Source organism: Phodopus roborovskii, unplaced genomic scaffold (genome assembly GCF_943737965.1).
Source record: "Phodopus roborovskii unplaced genomic scaffold, PHOROB, whole genome shotgun sequence".
NCBI classification, from domain to species: Eukaryota; Metazoa; Chordata; class Mammalia; order Rodentia; family Cricetidae; genus Phodopus; species Phodopus roborovskii.
In genome coordinates this window covers 1,103,193-1,128,347 of record NW_026126597.1, presented here as the reverse complement: position 1 = coordinate 1,128,347, position 25,155 = coordinate 1,103,193, and the positions used below count along the sequence as shown (strand labels likewise).

The following is a 25,155-nucleotide window of genomic DNA, read 5'->3' as shown; positions in this document are numbered from 1 at the left end:
TCCCTAAAGCCCTGGGCTCTTTGAAGGCTGGGATAGTTGATGCGGTAGACCCTCTATCCACCAGCTCTGTGACCTTAGTTAACCTTGCCAAGTCTCAATCTCTTCCTTAGTATAAAGCGCAATTACCGATGAGTATCCCTCTTCTCAGTCCCACCCAAGTCATCCGGCGAACTCTGAGCCACACTTAGAACACAGAGTAGAGCTGAAGTTAATCTGTTCATACTGTTAGTGCGTGTGTTTAATTCCAACAGAGCACTGTGCCCAGGAAGCTTCTAATAAGAGTCCAGAAAGTGCGGGGCGGGGCCGGAGGCCACTCGTCGGCCTGGGGTGATCCGGGGCCCCGCCCTGCCCCGCCCCGCCCCCGCCCCGCCCCCATAGGCGGGTCCTCGGGAGACTTAACGCGCCCGCCCCGCAGCTACCGGCCTTGGCCGCTGCCTGTCGCCGCCTGAGCCGCCGTTGGCTCTGTATCTCCTTTCTCAGCGTCCTCGTCCTCGCCCGACCGCGCCATGGAAGGCTACCACAAGCCGGATCAGCAGAAGCTGCAGGCCCTGAAGGACACAGCCAATCGCCTGCGCATCAGCTCCATCCAAGCCACCACCGCCGCAGGCTCGGGGTGAGCGCGCGATTCCGCCGGGGCGGGGAGCTGGCTCAGTGTCGCGCTGCACGATGTCGCCATGAGGGCGGTGGCGGGGCTGCGGTCAGATGGCGGAACCTTTCGCTGCGCCGGAGCGGCTGGGTTCGGCGGCGTGGGCCTCGGCCTCGCGAGCGCCTCCAGCCGGCCCGGTTTCCCGGTTCCCGCTGCACTCGAGCGCGCCTCCGAGCTCCGCAGCTGCACCCTGCGGCCACCATGAACCTGGGACACGTGTGGGCCCTAGCCCTCTCCTACAACCTGTGGGTTCCACTGGCTTGCAGATGGGGAAACTGTGGTTCTGGGTTTATATATAATTGTTCAAGGTCACAGGGGGCGCTGGCATTTTCAGCTCTTGCAATGTAAGCGGAGAATGTGTGTAGAGCCCAGGTTGCAGGAGACTCGTGGCCCACCCTTCTCATCTCTAACCACGCTTTCCTCCTCGACTTTTGTTCCTACTCCCGCCTTCTGTGGGTTGGGATCCTACTTTGGATCCCGCGCTGCTGACGACTTCAGGGTTGGGACGGGTAGGTGACTCGTGTTAGCAGCACTCTGGGCTTGGGAGGAAAGAAGGGAGTCTGAGAGCTGACCCTGAGGCAGGAGGTTGGAGCGCGAGGCCGGGGGAAGGAGGTTGGCAAAGCTTGTAGAATGAAGGGGTGAGGCCACACGGAAAGGGAAGCTCTGGGGTAATGGTGTTTCGACACTGGGCCGTTTCAAGAAAGTCTGAGGTTTCCATCGGACCTGGTGTGAGACCACTGAGACAAGGAGACGTTGGCTTCTTGGAATGATTTGGGGGACTGGGTTGGGAGTGTTCAGGAACCCAACCAAGCTGTGAGGATACTGGATTCTGGCCAGTTCCATACAGAACATATTATTAACGGAGTTAATCTCAATGGTCTTTTATGTTTGTTTTGTTTTTTGGTTTTTTGAGACCGGGTTTCTCTATATCGTTTTGGAGCCTGTACTGGAACTCGCTCTGTAGACCAGGCTGGCCTCGAATTTACAGAGATCCGCCTGCCTCTGCCTCCTGAGTGCTGGGATTAAAGGCATGCGCCACCAACGCCCAGCTGTCTCTTACGGTGGATTCCTACTTATCCTTCCCGCTTTTGAGACAAGGTGTTCTCAGAAGGTTGGACTGGGAGCCCTTTGCCACTTACTTCTGCACACTTTGGACCTGTTATCTCTCTTGGGTTTAGAATTTACCTGTGGTGTAGGGTGTTCCCTGCCCAAGTAGAGACCTGAACTTCCCTTTCAACACTGTTTTCTTCCTAGCTTAGCACAGATTAGGTCTTCACATCCCTTATTGCTTGTTCTCTTTCAGGGCCTCTACGATTCCCTTCTGGTCTGAAGTCTAGTCAGAGAGGCAGAGCAATTAACTGGTACCTAGCTATGCACCTGCAAATTCAACAAAGTTGAATAAGTATGCAGACCTTGCTAAGATCGGGGAGCAGTTAGGTGGATATCCCTGGATTCCTTTATTTTAATCAGTTTACACATGAAGACGTTGAAAAGTCGTGTGTTAAGTGATTTGCAGAAACTGGTAGTTAGTTCTGCCTGGCTTCTCAGTCCTCTGGGGTACATGGGCAATATCAGTCTGGAGAATGAATGAAGGGGAAAGAAAGTCAGGCATAGCTTGGAGAGAAATTAAGTAACATTCTCATCTGGAAAGGAACTCCTTCCAAAGCAGGGATGGTCTCAGGGGAAAGGTTACAAATAGCTACAGAGTTAAGCCCATGTTTACATTGTAGCCTTAGGAATTAGATACTCTAAAAGTATCGATGTACAAAATGCAAGAGGCGGGTATGTAAACTATGATGTGTGTATTTGCTTTTGTGTTTGGGTATATTTTAGGTGCAGAAAAGTACTACTTGGAGAAATGTTTTTCAGGAGGAAGTAACATTGCCCCTCCAGCCCTGTCACAAGAATGATTTTGAAATGTGTGTGCAAAGAGTGTATGGGTGTACAGAAAATATTCCAGGAAGGCTTGAGATGGGAGTGTGTTTTGGCTCCTGAATATTTATTTGTAGACTCACTGCAGGGAGTAAGTTCCACCAAGTGTAAGCAGATATAGTACTGAAGTTCTGACCCAGTCAGTTATGTAGACAGAATGGACCACCAAGTGGTAGACTGGTTGGTCCATCCTTCACTAGCCACCCACTGAGGCTATCAGGATGCAGGTTGTTGGTTTTAGGATGTAAGCAGTCCTGAGTGGATAGTATTAAATGCAATAGACCACACTAGGCCACAGAATGTGGCCCCTGTGGGGAGCCAGGTAGACAGAACATCCTCAGAGGCCTTTCTGTTGAGGCAACACCCCAATGGTGGGACTCTGTGGGGTCATCTTCCATGTGCCGAAGTAGCCGTGGCAAGGGTCTAACTCATCCAAGCTTTAACAAAAGGAAATTCCAATGGCCTTGTTAGAAGTGGCCAGGTTGCCGAGGCCTCACCTTGCAGGACTAGACTGTGGAGCCAAGTGTTATCTGTGTGATGCACCAGTCAGGCCTGGTTTAAAGGGGAAGTAGTCTGTGCTTTCAGCTTGTCCCTTAGTGTTTCTGACCTGCAGCTTTGGGGAGAGGCCTGGCCAGACCTGGCTTGTGAGCATGAGGAGATAGGTCTAATCCATCTGTGTCCAGGTATTGAGAAGTCTCTGTCAATTTTCTAGAGTTTATATACTATACTATGGTCTTTGGAGTTGAAGACAGATAGTTATAGTAATGGTTTTTCCTTAGTTATGATAAATGATAAGTTACATATAAGACTTTAGACTCAAAGATAGGATAGATGATAGAATATTTTCTTTAAATCTTACTAAATGTTAATGGGCTAAATATATTGTGACTATAATTCTTATGTGATAACTGTTATTATATATTTTACTATGTTGAAGCTAAAACCTTTTTATTAGACAGAAAAAAGGTGATAGGAGATGTTATTCTGTATATGTTTCTCTTATTGATTGATGAATAAAACACTGATTGGCCAGGCAGAAAGAAAGGTGGGGCTAGGAGATGAGAATTCTGGGAAGTGAAGGCAGAGGTCAGACACCATGTGAGACTGCAAAGGGGTAAGATTTCTGGACCCTTCTCCAGTAAAATAAGAGCATGTAGAAATACTTAGATTAATAGAAATAGGTTATTAATTAAGACAGAGCTAGCCAATAAGAAGCCCTAGTCATCAGCCAACAGTATTATAATTAATATATAAGTCACTGAGTGTTCACTTGGGGTGATGCAGCTATGGGACCAGGCTGGCGGGAAGAATCCCATAATATATCTCTGTTCTGAACAGCTATGTCTTTGTCAGAAAGATCCTATTTCTCCATCTTCAAATGATGGGATCATAGGAAGGTGGTTAGTTTTTCTATAGCAAGATACATGAGGCGATCTAACTTTACAAAGAAAATTTTTTCGTTCATTTATTTGGGTTTTATTTTTTGGATTTATTCTATTTTTGTGAGTATATTGTCTGCATATATATATATACACATATACATACATACATACATATATATATGCATATATATATATGCCTGATGCCCATTAAAGGCAGAAGAGGGCATTGGATCCCCCAGAATAGGAGTTACAGATGGTGCTAGGAATTGAACCTAGGTCCTTGGCAAGAGCAAAAAGTATTTTTAAGCCCTGAGTCTGCTCTCTAGTCCAAAGAAAAGGTTGTTGGGTTTTTGGGTTTTTTTGTTTGGTTGGTTTGTTATTGTTGTTTCTTGTAGTTTTAGATGGAGAGAATCCAAACAACATGGTGGGTGAGGCTTGTGGTGGGAATATGTGTGAGAGGAAAAAACACAGTAAAACGGGAAGTCGGAGAGCATACCTCTAGAGCCCCAAGGACCTTCCAGTGTTCTATACCACCTCTACACTGCAAGCCTCCAACATGTAACACACAAATAGCATCCAAATCATGACTTTCAAAACAGGTCCCTTAGGAGTGAGGCCTTGGGGTCCCACCCATGCTATTGAAGTGGTTGGGGCTATTTCCCTGTTCCCTAGCTCTGGCATTCTGGGGCATTTTGATCAAATGTGCAGAGGGACCTCTCAAGACTTTAGCTCCTATGTGACTTCAGCCTCTTTGGGCAGAACTGGCCTTCTAAGGGCCAGCTTGTCCCTTCAGGCTGCTTGAGGATAGCTGGTTCCTGCCCCTGCTTGGCTCTGATTGAGGCGAGAGAAGAGTGGTTGAGATTACCCCAACAGCAGTGTTTCTCAACTGAGGGTTAAGACACCTGGCAGCTCTTGAACTACTGGGCTCTTTGCCTGGGCAAGTTCTGAATCAGCAGAGCTAAGGCCAGTATTCCTTAAAGCCGAGGACAAGGTGTGGGCACTAGATTAGGGTCTGCTGGAGACCACCTGGTGGCTTCCAGTGAACTCAGGCTCCTAGGCTTGGCCTATTGTCTCCAGAGCCTGGTCCCACAGAATCAGGAGCAATTCTCTTCCCTGGGGGTTAGGACACCCTTGAGACCAGGAAACTGGACAGGGCTGGGATTTTAGGTAGGGTATTATATCTATCTAGAGGTGAGGTAGAGCAGAGCTCACGCTGGGGCCTCTTGTGTAGAAGTTGGTTGCATCTATTATAGATGGAGAAGAATGTGATGGCTGAAGGCTCTATGAGTCTGGGAAGTGCAGACACCTCAGAACCTCAGCACTGTTCTCTTCCTTCACAGACATCAGTAACTGTTGAGTGGATGGAATGTTTGAAATGTTCACTTCTGACTCGTTTTGTTTTGGGAGTATTAGAGGGTGGACCCGGAGCCAGGCAAGTACTCTCTACCGCTGAGTTGTATTCTCCACTAATTCTGAGATTTTGTTGCTGTTGGTTTTGGGGGTTTTGTTTGTTTTTTGAGACAGAACCTCTCTGTCTAGCCCTGGCAGTCCTGGAGCTCACTCTGTAGACCGGGTTGGCTTTGGATTCCCCTTGCCTCTGTCTCCTGAGCATTGGGATTAAAGGGGTAGGCCACCACTGCCCAGCTGAGATTTTTTTTTTTTTGCATCTACATAGTCATTTATGGCAGTTTTAGTGAATTTATAAGTTTTAGTTTTAGGACATTCTCCAAAAGACCTCTCTTGCCCATCTGCAGTTTCTTCCCTTCCCGTACTGGGTCAGCTTTCCTGTCTCCATAAATTTAATTCTTCCGGATATTGTATCATAATGAAATTGGACAGAATGAGGTTTTTTGGGTCTGGCTTCTTTCACATAACATAATATGTAGATTTGTCCATGTGGTAGCATAACTGTTCAATGTGCTAGCATGACTTTCCATGCTTCATTTCTTTTCACAGCTCCCTGTTCCCTCGTATGCCACACATTTTCTTGCTTTTGTCCTAGCCTGCTAGTGACAGGCACTGGGTCTCTGGACCAGTCACTTGACTTCTGAGGGCCCTGACAATCTCAACCCCCAAATGAGAAACACATTAGACCTGTCCTTTGATAATGTCAGTACAGCTATTAGCCGAGCTGGGACAAAGATCTGAAGGAGTGGTCTAGGTCAGGTCCATTCTGGGTGGGAATCAATTTGCTGTTTGAAGAACTTCCATCTGACACCCTGAATTTATTTAGAAACAAGCTCTTACTACATAACACTGGCCTTGAATTCATGGGAAACAGTCTTGTCTCTACCTCCCAAATGCTGAGATTACAGGTGTGCACTAACTACCACACTCAAATTTACCAAATATAAGGAGCATAATTAAGCTGAGTCTGGCAAGCCACAGCTGTAATCCCAGCTCTGTCTGGAGGACCCAAGGGGTTCACTCACCAGCCTGTCTAGCCAATTGGTGAGTTGCAGATTCAATGAGAGACCCTTATCAAAAAATAAGATAGGAAGTGATGGAGGGAGACTACGTCTTTGTCCTTATCTCCCATTCTACCAGAAAAACACCCTGAATGCCCCTTTATTCGGTTGTCTTATAGTGTGTATAAATTACATTTGTATATAGTCATGAGCAGTATGGTCTTCTCTTATGTCTCTGGTCTGCTTTTTTCATGTTCTGTGTTTGTGAGGTAACATTGATAATGGGTCTGTAAACGGTAAGTCCCTTATTGCCACTGCTGTGTACATTTCACTCCTCTATTCTGTTGATGCATGCAAGGGTTGATGCTCATCATTCCTGGCTGTTTAATGTGGGAATGTTCTTGTTTGTTCCTCAGGGTACACATGGAACATACATTTACATTCTTCTGTATGCTCCTGTACATGGGTTTGCTAGGTCTATGGGGCTCAGTGACCACTCAGTCTAGCTTAATTGGTGAGTCCCAGGCCATGAGATTGTCTCAAAAATTAATCAAGGCCACCAGCAGTCAGGAGGCAGAGGCAAGTGGATCTCTGTGAGTTCAAGGCCAGCCTGGTCTACAAAGTGAGTTCCAGGCCAGCCTGAGCTGTTTCACAGAGAAATCTTGTCTTTTTGTTTGTTTCTGTTTTTGTTTTTTCTTTGAGACAGGGTTTCTCTATATTGTTTTGGAACCTGTCCTGGAACTAGCTCTGTAGACCAGGCTAGTCTCAAACTCACAGAGAGATCCACCGGCCTCTGCCTCTCAAGTGCTGGGATTAAAAGCGTACATCACCAATGCCAGGCTAAAAAAAAAAAAAAAAACCAAAAATCAACCAAGGTGGACAGCACCTGAGGAAGACCACCAAGGACATACCCTGGCTCCTTCAATCATGTTCAATCTGAACACTGCACACACAGATGTTTTTTCTGCTCTCTTTAAGCTCAGTCCACTTGACATATTTCAGCAGCTTGGTCTTAGCCGTCATTTCCAGGACCCCCTTGGGTGCCTAAATCTTTTCTTTTTTGTAGACTTTAAGCATTGGAGGCTGCCATAATGAGTGCTTGGCCTCTGGTTTGTTCATTCATTGAGGAACCTTGAGGCCCCTTGGGGGATCTTCTCTGGCCTTTTCCTTCAGGGAAGCCCAAGAGCAGGGATAAATGCTGGGAGAAACGTTACTGGGGTCTGGTTCCAGACTCTACTTTCTGAGTAAACTGATTGTAAATGGCCCCTTGGGCCAAGATGGTTTTTTGTTTTTTAAAAATTTTTCCCAGACAGGGTTTCTCTGTGGCTTTGGAGCCTGTCTTGGAACTAGCTCTGTTGACCAGGCTGGCCTCAAACTCACAGAGATCAGCCTGCCTCTACCTCCCCAGTGCTGGGACTAAAGGCATGTGCCACCAATGCCTGGCCCAAGGCAACATTTTTTTTTTTTTTAAACAAGCAGTCAATTTGAATTGTGACTCCTGTGAAGCACAAAGAACAAACAGGTGGTGTAGGGTAAATACCTCCACCCTTCAGACTGCCTGCTGCTCAGCCCATATCTTCAGGTGTGTTCTACAGCCACAGGCTTCTGGTCCAGGGAGGCTGGATTGCAGGGAGAGTTCACTCCTGAAGCCACAGGTCCCTAGGCTTCTGGCCCCACAGATGTTCTAAAAATTTGGTCTTAAAAGTGGGAGTCTCAATCTTTGGCTCATTTCTTCTCTCTTACCTGGAGTGAAAGGTGAACCAGAGTCGGCCTATAGGTGAATAGTTGAAGGCCCTGAGAAGTTTGGCACCTGGTGCCAAACTAGTGGCAGTGGCCAGTCCACTTTGTACCTTAGCATTAGCTCTCACTGGGTTCCTCAGGCCCCTTCACAGCAACCCCACTCACAAAGAAGCTGAGTGACATCCCACGTGGTACAGCAGCTTATATCCCATCCCCCCACCCCGCCCAGGGGGCACATTGCTTTGAGAGAAGCAGGGAGGACTAGGGCTCCTTGTGTAGGCCTTACTTAGTGGATATGAAGACTACATCAACAGCTGGCCAGATGTGTTGTAGGTTTCTTCTTTGGGGACCTAGCAAGGAAAGCTTGTTTCAGTGATTTGTTCCACTTATCAACTTGGGGGATCTTCTGTAACTCTTCACCTTCCTCCATGCCTGCTGCCTGGGCTTGGGCACTCCTGCCACAGACATCACTGTACCATCCAATTTCTCTGGGGTCCTTAGTTATGGCCATGTCAGTGTCACCCTGTGGTCAATAGGTGGGGCCCCTGCCTGTCTTGCTTCTTTGGACCCTAACTTCCCCCCCCCCACAGGGAAAACAAGCCGTGCATGACATTTCCCATCCCCCCCATATCTTTATTGCACTTTTTAAATGATTTATTTTTAGTTGTGTGTATATGGTCTTGGGTACGTGAGTGTAGATGCCATGGTCAGATGTAGGAAGGGCAGTTGGCCTGGGTGTTCTCAACTCAAGAGTTGGTTCTGGGAACAAGGGATTAGGGTCCCTGTGAGACTGGCAAGAGTTACTTGTTTACATGTCCTCACCTCCCTCTTTTCAGGTGTAGTGTTTTTCCCCCATGACCAGGAGCTCATAGAGATGGTTAAGTATGAGGCTATTGTGTGTTGGGAATGTGGGAACTAAACCAGCATGGACAGTTCTGGATTTCTCTACTAACCTGTCTATGCTGGGAGCGATTTACCCCTAACCTGATGGGGACCCCAAGAGGGGAGGAGGCCATTGGTGTGGGATTCACACCACCCAGGGTTGCATGTGCCCTTGGACTTGGTATTGGCTTGCTTTAGTGTGAAGCGTCTCGAACAATAGCATCAGGGCTGAGCCTAGCTGCATGTGGGGGGGAGGAGGGGCAGACTATGGAGCCAGCCAGGAGCTACAGCTTCTGGCCCCATTCCAGGCTAGGGACCAGGCTAATCAAGGGATCCTGTGAGGCCTGAACTAACCTGGCCTCTAGGATATAATCCTTGTGCTTTCCAAAACCATTCTAAAATAGAGAGCTTACCACTCCTGAACTGGAAGGGTAGGTTCTTGCCTTTGCCAGCCCTGCCTGGGCTCTTATTCACAGGCAGGAGGGGCTTTTGTTTTTATAATAATAATAGCCTTTGTGGATGATGAGCTTGTGTGTTGCACGTTTATGAATGCTAGCCTTCTGAGTGTCCATTCAAAAAACAACCAGGAAACTGAAGTCCAGTGTTTCAGGTTTGCAAACTTCCCCTTACTCCTCTGCCCGTGGCCCCAGTGGACCTGGAGTGGGCAGGGTGTTCTTTATAAGCAGGTGGATTCTGGGCAGTCTCTGGGATTCTGGGCAGTGGCTCCTTGATCAGCTGTATGGATACCATCTTTTCTCAGCTAAGTCATTAGATTCCCTCTAGGAACTCCCATGTAGGGATTAAGCTCTACCGCCCCCACCCCCATACTGGGTACCCTTGGGAAGGTATGGCAGTCTCTGGTACCCACTAACCACTTTTGGTCCTAAGCCACCAACAGTAGCCTCCTTGAAACCTATACCATGTTTCTAAGGAGTAGGAGCCCAAGGCTCTGATGAGCCAGGCCTGTGAGACTCCTCAGGACAGGCTTCCCAGGCCCCTGACATATGGCCAGAGGGGATGTTGTAGGTCAGGGTCTAGGACTAGGATGCTAATGTCTGTCTTCTCTTCTTGGCCACAGCCACCCCACATCATGCTGCAGCGCTGCTGAGATCATGGCTGTCCTGTTTTTCCATACCATGCGCTACAAGGCACTGGATCCCCGAAACCCTCACAATGATCGCTTTGTGCTCTCCAAGGTAAGATCCCTGGAGCTGAGCCCTGGGATGACCCTGGAATGGTGAATGGTAGCCCAGCCCCAGCCTACCCTTCCTTCCCTACCTGCTTATCCTGCTCCCCACTTCCTGCCTTGTGCCAAATTGAACTTGAGCTAAGGAAACAATGTTCAGAATTAATGTTTTTTTTTTTTTTTTTTTCCCCCCGGGTACCCTGGTACATCAGAGAGACTAACAAAGAAGGGTGGGGGATAGTGAGCTTGTGCGTTCAGTTTTGATGCTGACCGGCAGAAATCCAAGTCTGGAGCTCCCGTGTCACCTTCTGCCTAAGTCCCTCTGTGTTGTGCCAGCCTTCTGAGGGCCAACGCTTGCCCTCCTTGTGAGTGGCGGTCCACTGCAGTTTGGGTGTACCAAAGCCTTGTGTTTCCTCTTCTAGTAAAAATCACAGCCACCAACCATACCACAATTGCCCAAAATCCACCTGTCCTCTGGCCTGGCTCAGCAGCCTCTGGTTTCCCGGGTCAGGCCATGGGGCTTAGAAGTCTGTCCAAGTATGTCCCATGCCAGAAACAGGGATTAGGGTGGCGGGTGCCTGCTGGGGTTTTGGACTTGTCCAGCTGCACAGCTGTGCCCCCTGCATCTGCCATGGTGCCTCCCCACTTTGGCTGTGGGAACTTTGGGCTAAACACCAAGAGTCTGGAAAGGGATGAAAGGGGAGAAGTGGCCTTCACTGGCTTCCTCGTCTGAAATGGATATCCTGGCTGGCCAGCTCAGCCAGGCCCCAGAGCTGCATGTGAAGTGGGGATAGCTCTTTCAGGCAGCTCTGCTGCTGACCTCCCTGTGCACCTACCTCCCCACAGGGCCACGCGGCTCCCATCCTATATGCAGTCTGGGCTGAAGCTGGCTTCCTGCCCGAGGCGGAGCTGCTGAACCTGAGGAAGATCAGCTCTGACTTGGATGGGCACCCTGTCCCCGTAAGTTGCCCAACAGGGAGCCCACTGTGGTGAGGAGGGAAAGGAAGTGTTAACTGTTAAAATCCCTTACCCATCTCTAGCTGCTTTATGTGATAAGCTGTGTTTACAGGTGAGGCAGTTGAGGCTCAGAGGGGTTTAGTTCCCAGCCTGAGGTCACATAGTTCACTAGAGGGCACGGTTTGGAATTGAAGCCACTCCCATAGTGACTTTGCTTTTTAAATAAGAACTCAATCTCCAGGGGAGCCTTCTGCAGGGGAGGGGCTCACTGGCTCTGGGTGAAGATGCTGCCGTGGCCAGAGAAGCCAGGACCCTAGGGGGTGAGTTGGAAACAAACAGCTCTTTCCTGGTCCCTTGAATAACTGTGGATCTCTCTCATGACAGAAACAAGCCTTCACTGATGTGGCCACTGGCTCCCTGGGCCAGGGCCTGGGAGCTGCTTGTGGGATGGCCTACACAGGCAAATACTTCGACAAAGCAAGGTAACCTGAGCTCCCTACTGCTACCCTTGGTAATTTTGAGAGGGGGTTCCTCGGTGGCCCACACTTAACCCCTCCTACATTGTTCCTGGCTCCTCTTCTTCCTTACTGGGGCTAAGTAAAATAAACATGTGCTCTCTTCTGTCATCGAGTCCTGAAGATGGTGACATGGCCATCTTCAGATAAAAGGAACCCTCCCAGAGTCTGGCTGTCAGGCCAGGTTTGTACCCTGAGTACATGGTGCTACCACGTGCCCTCAGTCTAGTGCCTGGCTCTAGGAAGTGCCAGAGGAGCCCGCCTCCTCACCCCAATGTCTGACTGGGCACCAGGAAGTGTAGCCTGGGCTGTTTGCCTCCAGGCATGAAGAGGATTGACTTGTGTCTGGAGGGCTCTGGGGTCCTTTTGTCACCTCCCATCAGTGGGGGGTGGGGGGGTTGCAGCCTGGTGGGCAGGTTAGTAATTCTGGTGGTCTGTAGAACTCCCAAGTACCCTCGGGACAGATTTCAGCCACTTGATCTGTAGACAGGTTGCATCTAGGCAACAGAGTGAACAGGCTGCTAGGAGTAATCATTGGTCCGAATAGTTAGTTCCTCCAGTCCACCATATGGGAGCAAGGCTGAATGCTAGGTCGCACCTGGAGAAGCCCCACTGATGGGAGGAGTGTGAGGAGTCACTAGGGAGAATACTTACCTAGACTCTCTGGTCTTACTCTGAGTGTCCAAAGGGCACACCCCAGGTGCCCTGTGGGCAAGGAGCATCCTAAGAGAGGAGGCTTGAAGGCACTGGCCTATAGCCAGGGACATCTCACCTCCCTGCAGGCCAACCCTGCAGAAGAGAAGCCACAGCCAGGCTCTCTGGGGACAGGTGGCTTCGGGAAGCCTGTCTGCCCTGCCCACACACTGGGAAGCACCTGCTATTCACAGGAAATTCTGGATCAGCTCTAGGAGAAGAACCCCAGTCCTTCCAGGACCTAACCCCAGGGTCACCCACAGCACAGCCTTCCTTACAGTTTTTGGCTGAGCTTTAGGGTAAGCATAGCTACACCCAGCAATGATTCACACCGCAGTGCAGTGTCACGGAGAATAAGGTGTGTGCTTAAAAACATTATCTGGCCTAGAACCAGAGATGTGAGTTAATTATTCCCTACAGTTGCTCGAAATAATTCCCTGTGAAGGATCATTTCCTGAACGAGACATAATAGAACAATCCAGTGAGGGAGAAGGGCTTTAGTGGGTTCCCAGAGACTGTGGTGTGGCTTAGAGCCAGGGTCAGCTGAGGCCTGAGCCCTTAGACAGTACCATGTAAGGGGTGGGGGCATGGGGGCGAAGGGCCAAGGCATAGGAGATTATCAGGCCTAACCAGGCACCCAGAGGTAGCTTACTGATAGTCAAATGAGTTGCTGCCACTCTCCCTGCAAGCTCTTTTAAAAGTTCTTTATTTTGTTTTAAGTACATTTATTCATCAACAATGATACCTTTTAAAGAAAAAAAGTTTCTCAGTGTTTTCAAATTCCTGATATGTTGCTCTTTGAGATTCAGTGCCCCAGGATTTTCAAAATTATTATATTTTAGACATATGCCTGACAGTCTTCATGCTCTTTGTTATTTGATAGCTAAAATTCTTGTTTATAAGAATAAAATACACTAAGTTTAGTAGCACTTACAAAATAAACTACATCCTAGAGAGATATTTGGTGGAAAACATAATTTAAAATTCAGGTGTCCTGGAAGATAATAATAGCCACCGTGTATTTTACATGAGGGCACTGCCTGCGTAGCATTGAGTTACATAGAAGTAATTTAAAGAAAAGAAATGTGCATGGCCTTAGCTCTCCATTTCATTATTTTTGTTTGTTTGTGGTTCTTTATGGTTCTGATCGCAGGGGTTAGCCTTGAATTTGTGATCATCCTGCCTGCACGCATCACCAAGTCTGGTTCCCTTTTCTTTATTCTTGATCCTTTTCCTAACTTAAATCTAATAATATATTTCTTCCACATTAAATCTTCATAAAAAGATTTACTAATTTATAATCCTAATATAAATTCACATTCTGCTTTTTAAAACACTAAACATTTCCCCATCCCTGTTTGTGGTACTGAGGAGGGAGTATGCATGCCATGTTGAGGTGTAGAGATTGAGGGTAACTTGAAGACAGTAAGGGACTTGGGGAACTGGACAGGCTTGGCATCAGGCTTGGCATCAGGTACCTTTACCTGCTGAGCCCTAAAACATCTAAACAGGTCTGTCATGGCCATGTCCTGTCCTGTCTTGTCCTGTGAGCCTATCATTTAGTAGAACTTTTGTTGGATGTACAAGGTGGTTTCCATCTTACCTTATTTATCTTAGTTCAGGACTCAATCTTTGCAGCCCTGACCCTTACTGTTGTTTAGTTTTCCTCTAATCTTCTAGAGCTCTATGTGATCTAAAGAACAGAGTAAATGGAATCTCTCAACATTAAGCTGGACAGTGTGTGTCTTTAATCCCTGCATTCAGGAGGCAAAACATGTTGATCTCTTTTAGTCAAGGCCACATAGTAAGACCCTATCTTAACTAAAAAGCAAATCACACACATTAGGCAGGCGCCTGAAACTACAAGGTTTTTACTGGTCTCTGTAGTTTTTAAAAACCTCTTTTGATTTTCTTGCAGGGGGTGGAGTGAATGAAGGCCTTGCCTATACTGAGTTAGCATTCTTCCACTGACTTCCTCCCCCACCCCAACATCTTTGACTTCTTTTGAACCCTTATGTACGGAATAAGTCTAGTGTTGACAATTGCATCTTTGACTGAGTGACTTCATAATTTACAGCCTCCTGAGAGCCATACTAAAACAGGTGCTTAAGCAGATCACAGCATAGAGCAAATCTGTAACATTTGACAGATCTATCTCCAGCTAGGGTTAGCCCAGGCTTCTCTGCCCCCCCCCCCCTTATCTATTTAGCCTTATTCCCGGCATCTCAAGACCTTAGAATAATCTCCTCTCCTTAGTCTTTTGACTAAGCCTTGTCTTGACAAGGCTAATTCTGTAACCTTGCTTGGCTCCAGCCTGACTTTGTGGAAGTGAGTTGGGCATGGGACACAGCCATTCAACCTCCCTAGAAGTTCTCTCTGGAGGTCAGGATCCCCACATGCCCCACAAGGCTCCTATCACATGGAGGTCCTTTTGGAGGGCTTCTGTATCAGACCAGAGCTTCTTTGGGGTGTTTGGGCCTCTGGTAACTTTAGGGAAAACAAAGACAGCTTAAGAAAAACTACATTCCAGAAACGCGTGTGTCTGAAATGTGGGCCTTCCCGGCTAGGGTACTACTGACCCCACCTAGTAGACACCCCACAAGGAAAGCCCCAGGCAGCGAAACATACAGGAAACCCTCTGGCCTGTGCCAGAGAGTGCTGAGTCATTCTGACAGCTCTGACTGCTTGGCTCTGGGCCTGCAGTCAGTTTGGGGACCTTTCTCAGGAACAGCTAAAGGGTTTTGTGTCCTCTGTGAGCCTGGCCAGTTAGAACCACACAGCTGAATACTGGGCAAGCTTTGGGTTACCCTCTTCCCCATGCTGACAGTCCAGGAGGCAGTCAGATATATAACCTTCAGACACATCTTTTAAGCTGGGTGTTTTCTTATACTCCTGGATTTGGGGCACTTAGCTCAAGGTCACTCAGCTCATGGCCCAGCAGCAACCATGGGCTACTGCTATATCACCTCCAAATCCTCACCTCTCTTGGGGGTTGGGAGGGTCTCTGAATCATTCCCCTGCCATTCCTCTGCCTCTTCACCCCACCTCTCCATGGGGCCATCAAAAGTTTCTGTTCTCTTGAGTAATGTATCCTGATTGCTTACTCTTATCTTGACACCCTGCTTTGTAAAGACCACACTTGCCTGTGTTGAGGGGTAAAGCTACACTGGAGAAAGGCCCAGGACAGGTCTTGGGACTTCAAGAGAGCCTGCCTGTGAGGCAATTGGTCCCTCTGCTGAGTAGCTGTGCCCCAGGTGGAATGAACCTGGTTCCCAAGGTTCCATCTATTCAGTCCCTGCTCGGAGGAGGGGGAAGCGGTTTGTCTCTCAAGCCCATTCAACTTATTGGCCAGTCCTGTAGCTCCTGGCAGCTTACTTGTGATGTATGGGCTGAGCATTAGGATCCTAGCGATGCTGTTGACCCTGCCATGTCTCTGCTGCCTGCTCTACATAGCTATGTGTGGCTGGCTGCACCACTGTCTAGTTGGTTTCTTGTGGGAGGGGGGCTACTGAGGGACTCATTTTCCCAGGAGAGAGGGACCAGCCTTCCCAACTTCCTTTTGTCCACAGCTATCGTGTCTATTGCATGCTGGGAGATGGGGAAGTGTCTGAGGGCTCTGTCTGGGAGGCCATGGCCTTTGCTGGAATTTACAAGTTGGACAACCTCGTTGCCATTTTCGACGTCAACCGTCTGGGCCAGAGTGACCCGGCACCGCTGCAGCATCAGGTGGACGTCTACCAGAAGCGCTGTGAGGCCTTTGGGTATGTGAGACTGGTCCGAGAAGGCTCCTTTAAAACGAGTTGATTTATATGGTTGCATGGAGGCTGCAGGACCTGTGGCAAAGGTGAACATGAGTAGGCTAGGCTAACCACCCTCAGAGTAGAAGCAGCTTGCTCTCCAGTCAAGTGCTGTCAGGTGTTCTGAACTCCCCCTGGAGGCTTCATGACAATGAGCACAGAATCAAGTATTGTGAAGCAGATAAAGTAGGTGCAGCCTGAGGCCTTTCCACCTAAGAGTGTTGTTTCTCTTCATCCCCAAAGACAAGATGCTCTGAAGTTGGGGGCTCTGAGGTGCCATGTGGCTGAGGAAGATAGGGCTGCAGGCCCCTGCAAGCCCAGCTGGGGGGATGTGGGACTTAAGAGCCGTAGGGCAGTCATGGCTGCCCTTTGTAATGAATCTAAGTCTGTGACTGTCAATGAGAACATTTGTTGAGGTTGTCCTGATCTTGCAAACCAAGAAAGCTGGTGTTAACAATATTCCTTCTGTTGGGCAGATAAGGAAACATCCATAAGGTGTCTATAGGGTCTCCCCAAGCTCACACCAGTCTGGAAATTTGACCATACCCTGGCTATAACCTCTGGAGTCTGACACACATGCTTTATGACTTTAAACAAATACACATGTGTTACTAAGGATAGAACCAGGGTCTTTTATGTGTTTGGCAAGCATTAATACCACTGAGCTACATCTTTGGTCTACTACCATCTTTATTAATATACCCAAAAGGGTGGTGGTGAGGACATAGCTCAATTGTAAAACCCTTGCCTAGTATGCACAAGGCTTTGGGTTCAATCCCCAATGGGGGTGAGTGAGGTGGGGTCCCAGCTCCTTGACAGAGGTTAGATAACATGGTTGAGTATATAAAAAGTTTGCAGTATCTGTGGAGGAGTCAGGTGTACACCGAACCAAACGTTTTTAGAAATCTAATAAAAGTGCGTTCCAAACTCAGTGCATTGTCTCCAAAACATCTCTTAGGAGGAAATGAATGGATCAGGAAGAAGGTCAGTACATGAACTAAGCTTTGAATTATTTGAAAGGAGGGAAATTAAAACTAACCAAAGGAAGCAGAATAATGTAGGGAAGAAAGTCCAGACTGGGAGCAGTAGTATCTTAGACTTTTCAGCTAGAGTTTGGCCATGGGGTGGTTGCAGGCAAGCTCCAAGGCTCTGGGCCACATCTTTCCCCAGGGGTTTTTCAGGGTGCTCTGGTACCTGGCTGCCCCTTACCCTGTGCCACCTCTGTTCCCAGTTGGCACGCCATCATCGTGGATGGACACAGCGTGGAGGAACTGTGCAAGGCCTTTGGCCAGGCTAAGCACCAACCAACAGCCATCATTGCCAAGACTTTCAAGGGCCGTGGGATCACAGGTCTGTGTGTGTTCTTCATCCCCATAGAGACCCTTGTGCCTGGAGAAATTCCTGTCCTTGGTTGTTTTCTTAAAGTGACTGGTCTCAGCTGAGCTATGTAGACAGGCAGAAGTTTCCTGAGTGAAACAGCCCCTGTACCCTACCTTAGTATAGAGTGTCATTTAATGGAGTGTCCCTGCCAGCTCCAGCCACCTGCCCAGAGTTGCAGTGTAGTACCATGGCACTGTGCAGCTCAGGAGCTCCAGGAAAGACCTGAATTGTCCAGGGAAGCAGTGCACAGCCCCTCACCGGGCCTTAGACGATGGTACCCTACTTGAGAGTGAAGCAGGCATAGTCTCTCCCCAACACCCAGGGGTGAACTCCAGGTCCCAAGGCCTCGCCTAACCCTTGCATACTTTAAAGATAGAAAAATTGAGCTATAAGTGATCAGAGACAATGAGAAATCTCACCCCAGTTCTAATGGTTGTAATTAAAAAAGAAAAAAAGATAAAAAAAAAAAAAAAAAAAAAACCAGAAAATAGAGCTGGGAATATGTGGTACGTGCCCGTAATCCCAGCACTTGGGTGGTGGAGGTAGAAGAGATCAAGGTGACCCTCAGCTACTTAACCAGTTTAGGCCAACCTGGGTTACATGAGACTGTCTCCAAAGGAAAAAGCCTGGCGTGATAGATAGAGGTTCCTGCTGCCAAGATGGACAATTTGAGTTAATCCCTGGAACCGTGGAGGTTTGGGGGTGCCTCAGACTGCCTGGTACTGTTGGTCTGTTCTGGGATCTACTTAGGCTACAGTGACATAAATTGGCCTCGGAGGGAATTAAGCCTCACTGGTCCCCATACGGTGAAGCTCTGATGGGGTGGGAGGCCCGCACTCTGCTTTTGGTAATCTTAGAAGTTCTCTCTCCCTTCTGGTCATCAGCTTCTTCTGGAAGAGAATTCTCCCAACTCCCCAAGACTGAGTCTGAGCTCTCCAGCATGAGCTGTGGAGCTTGGGGCAAGAGGAACAGTGGCCAAGGGGACACACATCTCCTCTTCCTGTTCATCTAAGCCATTTCCGAGTGGTGGGCATGCAGAAGTCCTCTTGTGTGACCCTCCTTTTCTGTCCCTAATAGTGCCCAGTTCTTTTCTGTGACACCACTATTCCCATGAATTTCCTTTGTGGACATTCCTGCCTGACCTTCTGTATTTTCCTGTCATACCCACAGGGATCGAAGATAAAGAGTCATGGCATGGGAAGCCCCTCCCCAAAAACATGGCCGAGCAGATTATTCAGGAGATTTATAGCCAGGTCCAGAGCAAAAAGAAGATCCTGGCCACGCCCCCTCAAGAGGACGCCCCTTCAGTGGACATTGCCAATATCCGCATGCCCACCCCACCCAGCTACAAAGTGGGGGACAAGGTACCTAGTTGGCTCTTTTGTGAACTGGGATGGGGCTGTTATTTGTTTCTCAATGTTTAGACCAAGATGTACCTTCTGGAGGTCTGTGAAATGAATGAGTCTGTGCCAAAGAGGGAGGTTTGGGCTCCTTCTCTGTTCCTGATGGGGGAGTTATATACCTGTAGAGGCTCAGAGAGGGCAAGGGATTTACCCTTGGTCACACAGTAAGCTGCTAGTTAAAAAGACTGCAGAGTTCAGGACTTTGTGGTCTGGTAAAAACTAGGCAGAACTGTCTTGGTCTATGCTTCTTCCCAAGTAAAGCCCTTGGCAGAGTATTCAGCCTTGGAGCCCTAGGCCCTTGGTTTTCTTGTGTTTTGGCAATTTCCAGGTCTCGCTGGGCTTTTTTTTTTTTTTTTGTCTCCCTTTTTGTGTTTTCAGTTTCTTGACACCAAATTTCAGTGTGTAGCCCAAGCTTGGCCCCAAATTCAACATGCTCCTGCCTTAGCCTCCCTAGTGCTGGAGTATAAATGTGTTCTACCACCATGTCCCACCTCTGTTCCCATCTTTATAGTCCCTCAGAAACTTCAGACAAGACTCCAGACCTCAGCCCTACACTTGCCTCAGTGGCACTCAGAGCCTTTCTTCCTCCCCACAGATAGCCACCCGTAAGGCCTATGGACAGGCCCTCGCCAAGCTGGGCCACGCCAGTGACCGCATCATTGCCCTGGATGGGGACACCAAAAATTCCACCTTCTCGGAGATCTTCAAAAAGGAGCATCCAGACCGTTTCATTGAGTGCTACATTGCCGAGCAAAACATGGTGGGTGTTGGGGTAGGCTGAGGGCACAGCCAGCAATGGCTGCAGCACCACCATAATGGGGCGTCGGCAGGCTGAAGCCCTCTTTCTCCCTGGGGCAGCCATATTGGCAATGCCACGTGCTAGCCATGAGTCAGCTCAGAGAAACCATAAGACCTGCTAGGCCCCTACATTGACCTTTGACCTTGAATAGCCACTTTGGGGTAATTATTCTCAAGAGACAGTATGTAGGACAGGTGTGGTGGTAATAAAGAGAACCTGATGGTGGTCTATAGAACTTGTGGTTTTTGTTTTTGTTTTGTTTAAAGATGGGTCCTCATGTAGCCCTGGCTGCCCTAGATGTCAATATGTAGCTAAGACTAGCCTTGAATTCCTGATCCTCCGCTATCCCCAGTGCTGGGGTTACAGACTGCCACCATAAGTGATGTCAAAGGAAAAGATTTTAATGGGAGTTTTGAGATAATTATTTCAAGTCATAGGAGTCTTGGGTTGGGAAACAGATTACAGACAAACTGGTCTCGCATGAATTAGCATGCTAGGATCACTCTTCTACTTCCCACAGTGGCCTCGGGTGGGTTCTGGGTTCCCTGCTTCCTCAGGGCTGATCTGCCCTTCCTGTTCTCAGGTGAGCATTGCTGTAGGCTGTGCCACGCGCAGCAGGACAGTACCCTTCTGCAGCACTTTCGCAGCCTTCTTTACTCGGGCCTTTGACCAGATTCGCATGGCAGCCATCTCTGAGAGCAACATCAACCTTTGTGGCTCCCACTGTGGGGTGTCCATTGGTGAGTTCAGATGTGATGCTTGCACCCAATTCTTCCTTGCCTTAGAGCAGTGGATGTGGGAGGGGTTGGGACCAGGGTACCAGTCATCAGCTTCTTTTCAATACCCCAGGGGAAGATGGGCCCTCTCAGATGGCCCTGGAAGACCTGGCCATGTTTCGGTCAATCCCCATGTCAACTGTCTTTTACCCAAGCGACGGAGTGGCGACAGAGAAGGCAGTGGAGTTAGCAGCCAATACGAAGGTTAGTCATGTTCTTTTTGAAGCTAGCTCTTCCATAGAAAGGCAGAAGAGGAGGCCAGCACAGAGGCCAAGCTGGTCACTGGAGGCCCAGGGAGGCATTTCTTTGACCTTGTCCCTGGTGTTTATATAGCTTAAAGAAATGAGACCAGAAAGAAGAAAACATGCCATTCTTAATGAATCATGGCAGTCATGGCCAGTTTGCTGGTTGATGATGTCTGTCCTTGAGTGGAAGAGCAGAGTAAATTGAGCCTTGTGTGGTTCAGATCAAGAGGTGCCCTACCATAGACTAGTATATACTTTCCTGTTTCTCTCCTGAGAGCAGGGGCTGGTCCTGCTGAGGCATTCTGGGGAACAGCCTCGCTGAGAGGTCAGGCCAGTCAACCTTTCTGCTTCCAGTCTGAGATTAGGGGGATGCTGCTCAGCCACAGGAGACAAGTCAGTCCCATCACCCCGATCTAGTAGCTGGGACACTGTGGCTGTAGTTTATAATTGACTGACGGCTGGAAGAGGCTTGCACCTAGGAAGAGTGGCCCTCCAAAAAACTCCCTCTGAGGTCTAAGTGTGGTCCTATATTCTTGGTTTGTCTGTACCGATCTCAGGGAATCTGTTTCATCCGGACCAGCCGTCCAGAAAATGCCATCATCTACAGCAACAATGAGGATTTCCAGGTTGGCCAAGCCAAGGTCAGTACCCTTCGTGTTTGAGCAAACCCCAGGGAGCTGCCTGCTGACCCTGCTGTTTAAGTCCCATTACCAGACCCTACAGTGGCCCCTGGTCTCTGAACTTCGCTGTTCCCATGTCACCCCCAGGTGGTTCTGAAGGGCAAAGATGACCAGGTGACGGTGATCGGAGCTGGTGTAACTCTCCACGAGGCCTTGGCTGCTGCAGAGTCCTTGAAGAAAGGTAAGGAGGGTGGGACCAGGGAGGTCACAGAGGTCACAGACTGACGCTGTGTACATGTTCTGTGTTGAGGGTTACACAGAATCTCATCTAGTTGAATGGCAATAACTAAAGCCACCCTTTGAGTCATTATGCCATGTCTGGCAAGATGCTAAGTTCTAGGACTGGTGACTATAGTCCTAACCTGTAGTCCCAGTGTATCATATCAGAGGCTTTGACAGTAGGGCTGCAATCACAGCTCAGCCAGGCTCTAGTTAAATAAATTACTCACCATCATTGTACCTTACAACTATCTTGTTCTTACAACTATCCTGAGGACTTAGATGTCACTTGGCATTAATACTCTTATAGGTATTGATGTTAGCTAGTGATACCGTAGGGCAGGCAGGTGTTAGCCTCCTCTTAATAGGATCACCAGACATGTCACATCTCAAGCTGTGAGCACCGGGAAGCGGAAGGGCAGTAGTTTGGTTCAGTGGCCTCAGAGTAGCCTGTGCACTATAGGAGCAAACAGGACTGCCAGGCGGGGCAGCTAGGCAGCTGGCTGTGGTGAGCATCTAGCTCTTCTTCTGAGAGGGTCACTGGCTGCAGCTCTTGTTCCCATCACTCCATAAACCTTTCTTTTATTAGAGCAGCATCTGAAGTCCCCCCTTTATCTTCAAAGGTGAAGGAGCATGAGGGCCCCCACATTCCACTCTGTCCTTGGACAGTCCACAGGGCACACAGCTGAGCAGTATCTCCTAGAGGGCATTGGTAAGCAAAGGCTCAATAGTGAGAACAACAGGACAGACAGCCCCCAGAAAGTAGCTATGAGACAATCTCCAAGACAGCCCACCAGGGTAAAGGGTCACTGAAGTCCTACCACAGGACAGACCACAACACCAGCCTATCTCTTAGCTGTGTCCTGGTCTTCCTTCACAGAGAAGATCAACATCCGGGTGCTGGACCCCTTCACCATCAAGCCCCTGGACAGGAAGCTCATTCTCGAGTGTGCCCGTGCAACCAAAGGCCGGATCCTCACGGTGGAGGACCACTACTATGAGGGTAATTGGGCTGCTTTGGACATGGTGGGGAAGGCTAGAGGGAGGGGCAAGGGCCAGGAAGCCAATGGGTTGATGGGGCTTTAAATTCCTCTGAGGGCAGTCTGCCTTTGCCACTCAGTGCTGGCAGGGGCTCGTGGAGCTCAGCCAGCCAGCAGCTGTGAGCTGGATCCCTAAGCCAAAGCCTAAAGCCTCATAAGAGGCCAAGTCCCAGCTCTATTGACATAAGGCTGTGGGTTTTCTGGCTGCACACAGAATTTTTTAGTCCTTTCAAAGTATCTTCTATGAGTATATGCCACTTCTGTCTTAGAGAAGTCTCCAAGGAAGACATGAGCTTAGACTCTAAGGTCAAGTGTACAACTTGGGGTCAAGATGACCTCTACCTGATCCACACATGTGTGTACACACATACTAATTAAATAAATATTTTAAAAAGAAATAAAGGAGACAGAAAGGCTTAGCAGTCTTCCAGAGGACCTTAGTTTAATCCCTGCCATCCACACAGCAGTTCTCAACCGTCTATAACTCCTATACCAGGGACCAATTTTAAAAAAAAAAAATTTAAATTATATAAAGCTAAGTGTAGTGACAAGCTGCCTTTAAATACCAACACTCAGGGTACAAAGACAAGTGAATCTCTGAATTCAAGGTCACCTTGACCTACATAGGAATTTCTAGGCTAACCAAAGCTACAGACAAAATGGATGTAGGTCAGTTAGTAGAGTCCTTGCCTAGGGTGCATGAAGTCCTGGGTTCCATCCCCAGCACTGCATAATTGGGCAGGTGGCTTACACTTGTAATCCCAATACTCTGGGGGGTAGAGTTAAAAGGATCAAAAGCCTAAGGTTAATGCCACCATGCTAGACTGCATTCTGAGGCCATCCTGAGCTATCTCAAGAAAAGAATGATAGATTGAGAGTGCAGATGTGGTCTTAGACTAGTAATGAGTACTATCTATGATGGATTAGTGATGTCTGCTCTGGCAAGGGGAGCGGTGCATGTGCAGTCTTTGCCATCTTGGACTCAGGGCTAAGACCTATCTGTCTTCCCTTTCACAGGTGGCATAGGAGAGGCAGTGTCTGCTGCAGTCGTGGGTGAACCTGGAATCACTGTCACCCGCTTGGCTGTTAGCCAAGTACCAAGAAGTGGGAAGCCATCTGAGCTGTTGAAGATGTTTGGTATTGACAAAGATGCCATTGTGCAAGCTGTGAAGGGCCTTGTCACCAAGGGCTAGGGGGAGTCCAAGGAGGGCATGGGGTGCTGGGTAGGAAGAACTGCACATTCCCGCGAGGTTCTGGCAAGGTGCTCAGAGATGCACTGAGAGGAGACATAAATATATGTTTTGAGAAAAACTAACCCTGCGACCATTTTTTGTCTGTGGGGTGGACATTATCCAGTGCACACTGTGGTAAGAGTGATGGGAGAGGGAAACTAAGCTTGGGGTTAAGATCTGGTGTCCCCAGGAATTACCTTCCCCTGTCCAGCCTCCCCTGGCCACAGCCAGGGACACTCACTGTACCCTGCCTTTTAGCCAGACTAGGATCCAGCCTGTCCCTCACCAGTGTGCCCTAAAGCCAGCATGTCCTAAAGGAGGCTGTGGAGTTCCCTCCTGGCTTAGACACTTTGCTGGGTCCTTCATGTCCCCCAAGGACCTGTAACTGTTGTCAGAACTTTTGGAGTAGAAAGATTCATATGTTCTTTGTCTTTGTCCTTTGGGGGGGACATGAGCCACTGGTAGGCTCCCTAGGAAACACTCATTGCCCATGGGGAGGATGAAGCACATTTGTAGATCTATGCTCATGCCTGCCCTTGCGTCTGGACAGGGGGAACCCATCAAACTGTGATCAGCTAGTGAGCGGCTTGGCCAGATCTGGCTGTGCCAGGGACTCACTCCAGAAACAGCAGGGAAGGTAGGTCCCCAGGAAATGACTGAGACTTCTCAGTGGATGACTAGGTTCAGGGTAAACCCTGAGAGGCCTTGAACCCCACATATCAGCCATCTCCCTGCCTGAAAGGGGCTGCTTCTCAGCCAAGAGTTTGGAGCCTTGACATAATTACAGTGTTGTTTTTCCCTTACACAGTTAATTTTTTCATAGCAACAACAACAACAAAAAACATAAAACCAGAAGTTTGGGGTGCTTGTTTGCCACCTGGTGGTCATATGTGGTACTACAATGCTAAGCACTCCTCCCCACCCCCCAACACATAGGCACTTAAGAATCTGAGGCAAGAGACTAGGGTATTCTGAATTCTGAGCTCTAGGCAGCAACTGCTTCCAGCAGGTGGAGGAAGTAACAATGGCCTTACTGAACACCTGCAGTATTTTGTATGTGTACATTTTATTTACTCCTTACTACAAGCTACCATTTTAGAGGTGTGACTCAGAAGACATGCCCCTTGACCCAATACGGAAAGTGAAGGACTGCAACTTTGGTGTTTGTGACTACCTTTTTGCCCCTGTGGCCTCCTTAAAGGAGAAGCTATGCAGTTAGCCACATGTAGTTCTTGTCCTGAAG

The 25,155-nt window shown here is 48.6% G+C and overlaps 1 protein-coding gene across 2 annotated transcripts; it reads left to right on the top strand.

The window, feature by feature from the left end:
- The first annotated feature begins 428 nt into the window (after positions 1 to 428).
- Tkt (transketolase) lies at positions 429 to 23,995 on the top strand. Of its 2 annotated transcripts, none has more exons than XM_051204784.1 (14): positions 429 to 613; positions 10,069 to 10,186; positions 11,023 to 11,136; positions 11,518 to 11,615; positions 15,911 to 16,102; positions 17,370 to 17,488; positions 18,689 to 18,882; positions 19,517 to 19,681; positions 20,304 to 20,460; positions 20,570 to 20,700; positions 21,299 to 21,382; positions 21,509 to 21,602; positions 22,521 to 22,643; positions 23,698 to 23,995. In XM_051204784.1, the coding sequence occupies exons 1-14, from the start codon at positions 507 to 509 to the stop codon at positions 23,871 to 23,873; spliced, it is 1,872 nt and encodes a 623-aa protein (XP_051060741.1). In that variant the 5' UTR covers positions 429 to 506; the 3' UTR covers positions 23,874 to 23,995. The 2 variants fall into 2 exon arrangements, with proteins under 2 accessions (XP_051060741.1, XP_051060742.1); XM_051204785.1 differs by lacking the exon at positions 429 to 613 and adding an exon at positions 8,966 to 8,985.
- Positions 23,996 to 25,155: the final 1,160 nt, after the last annotated feature.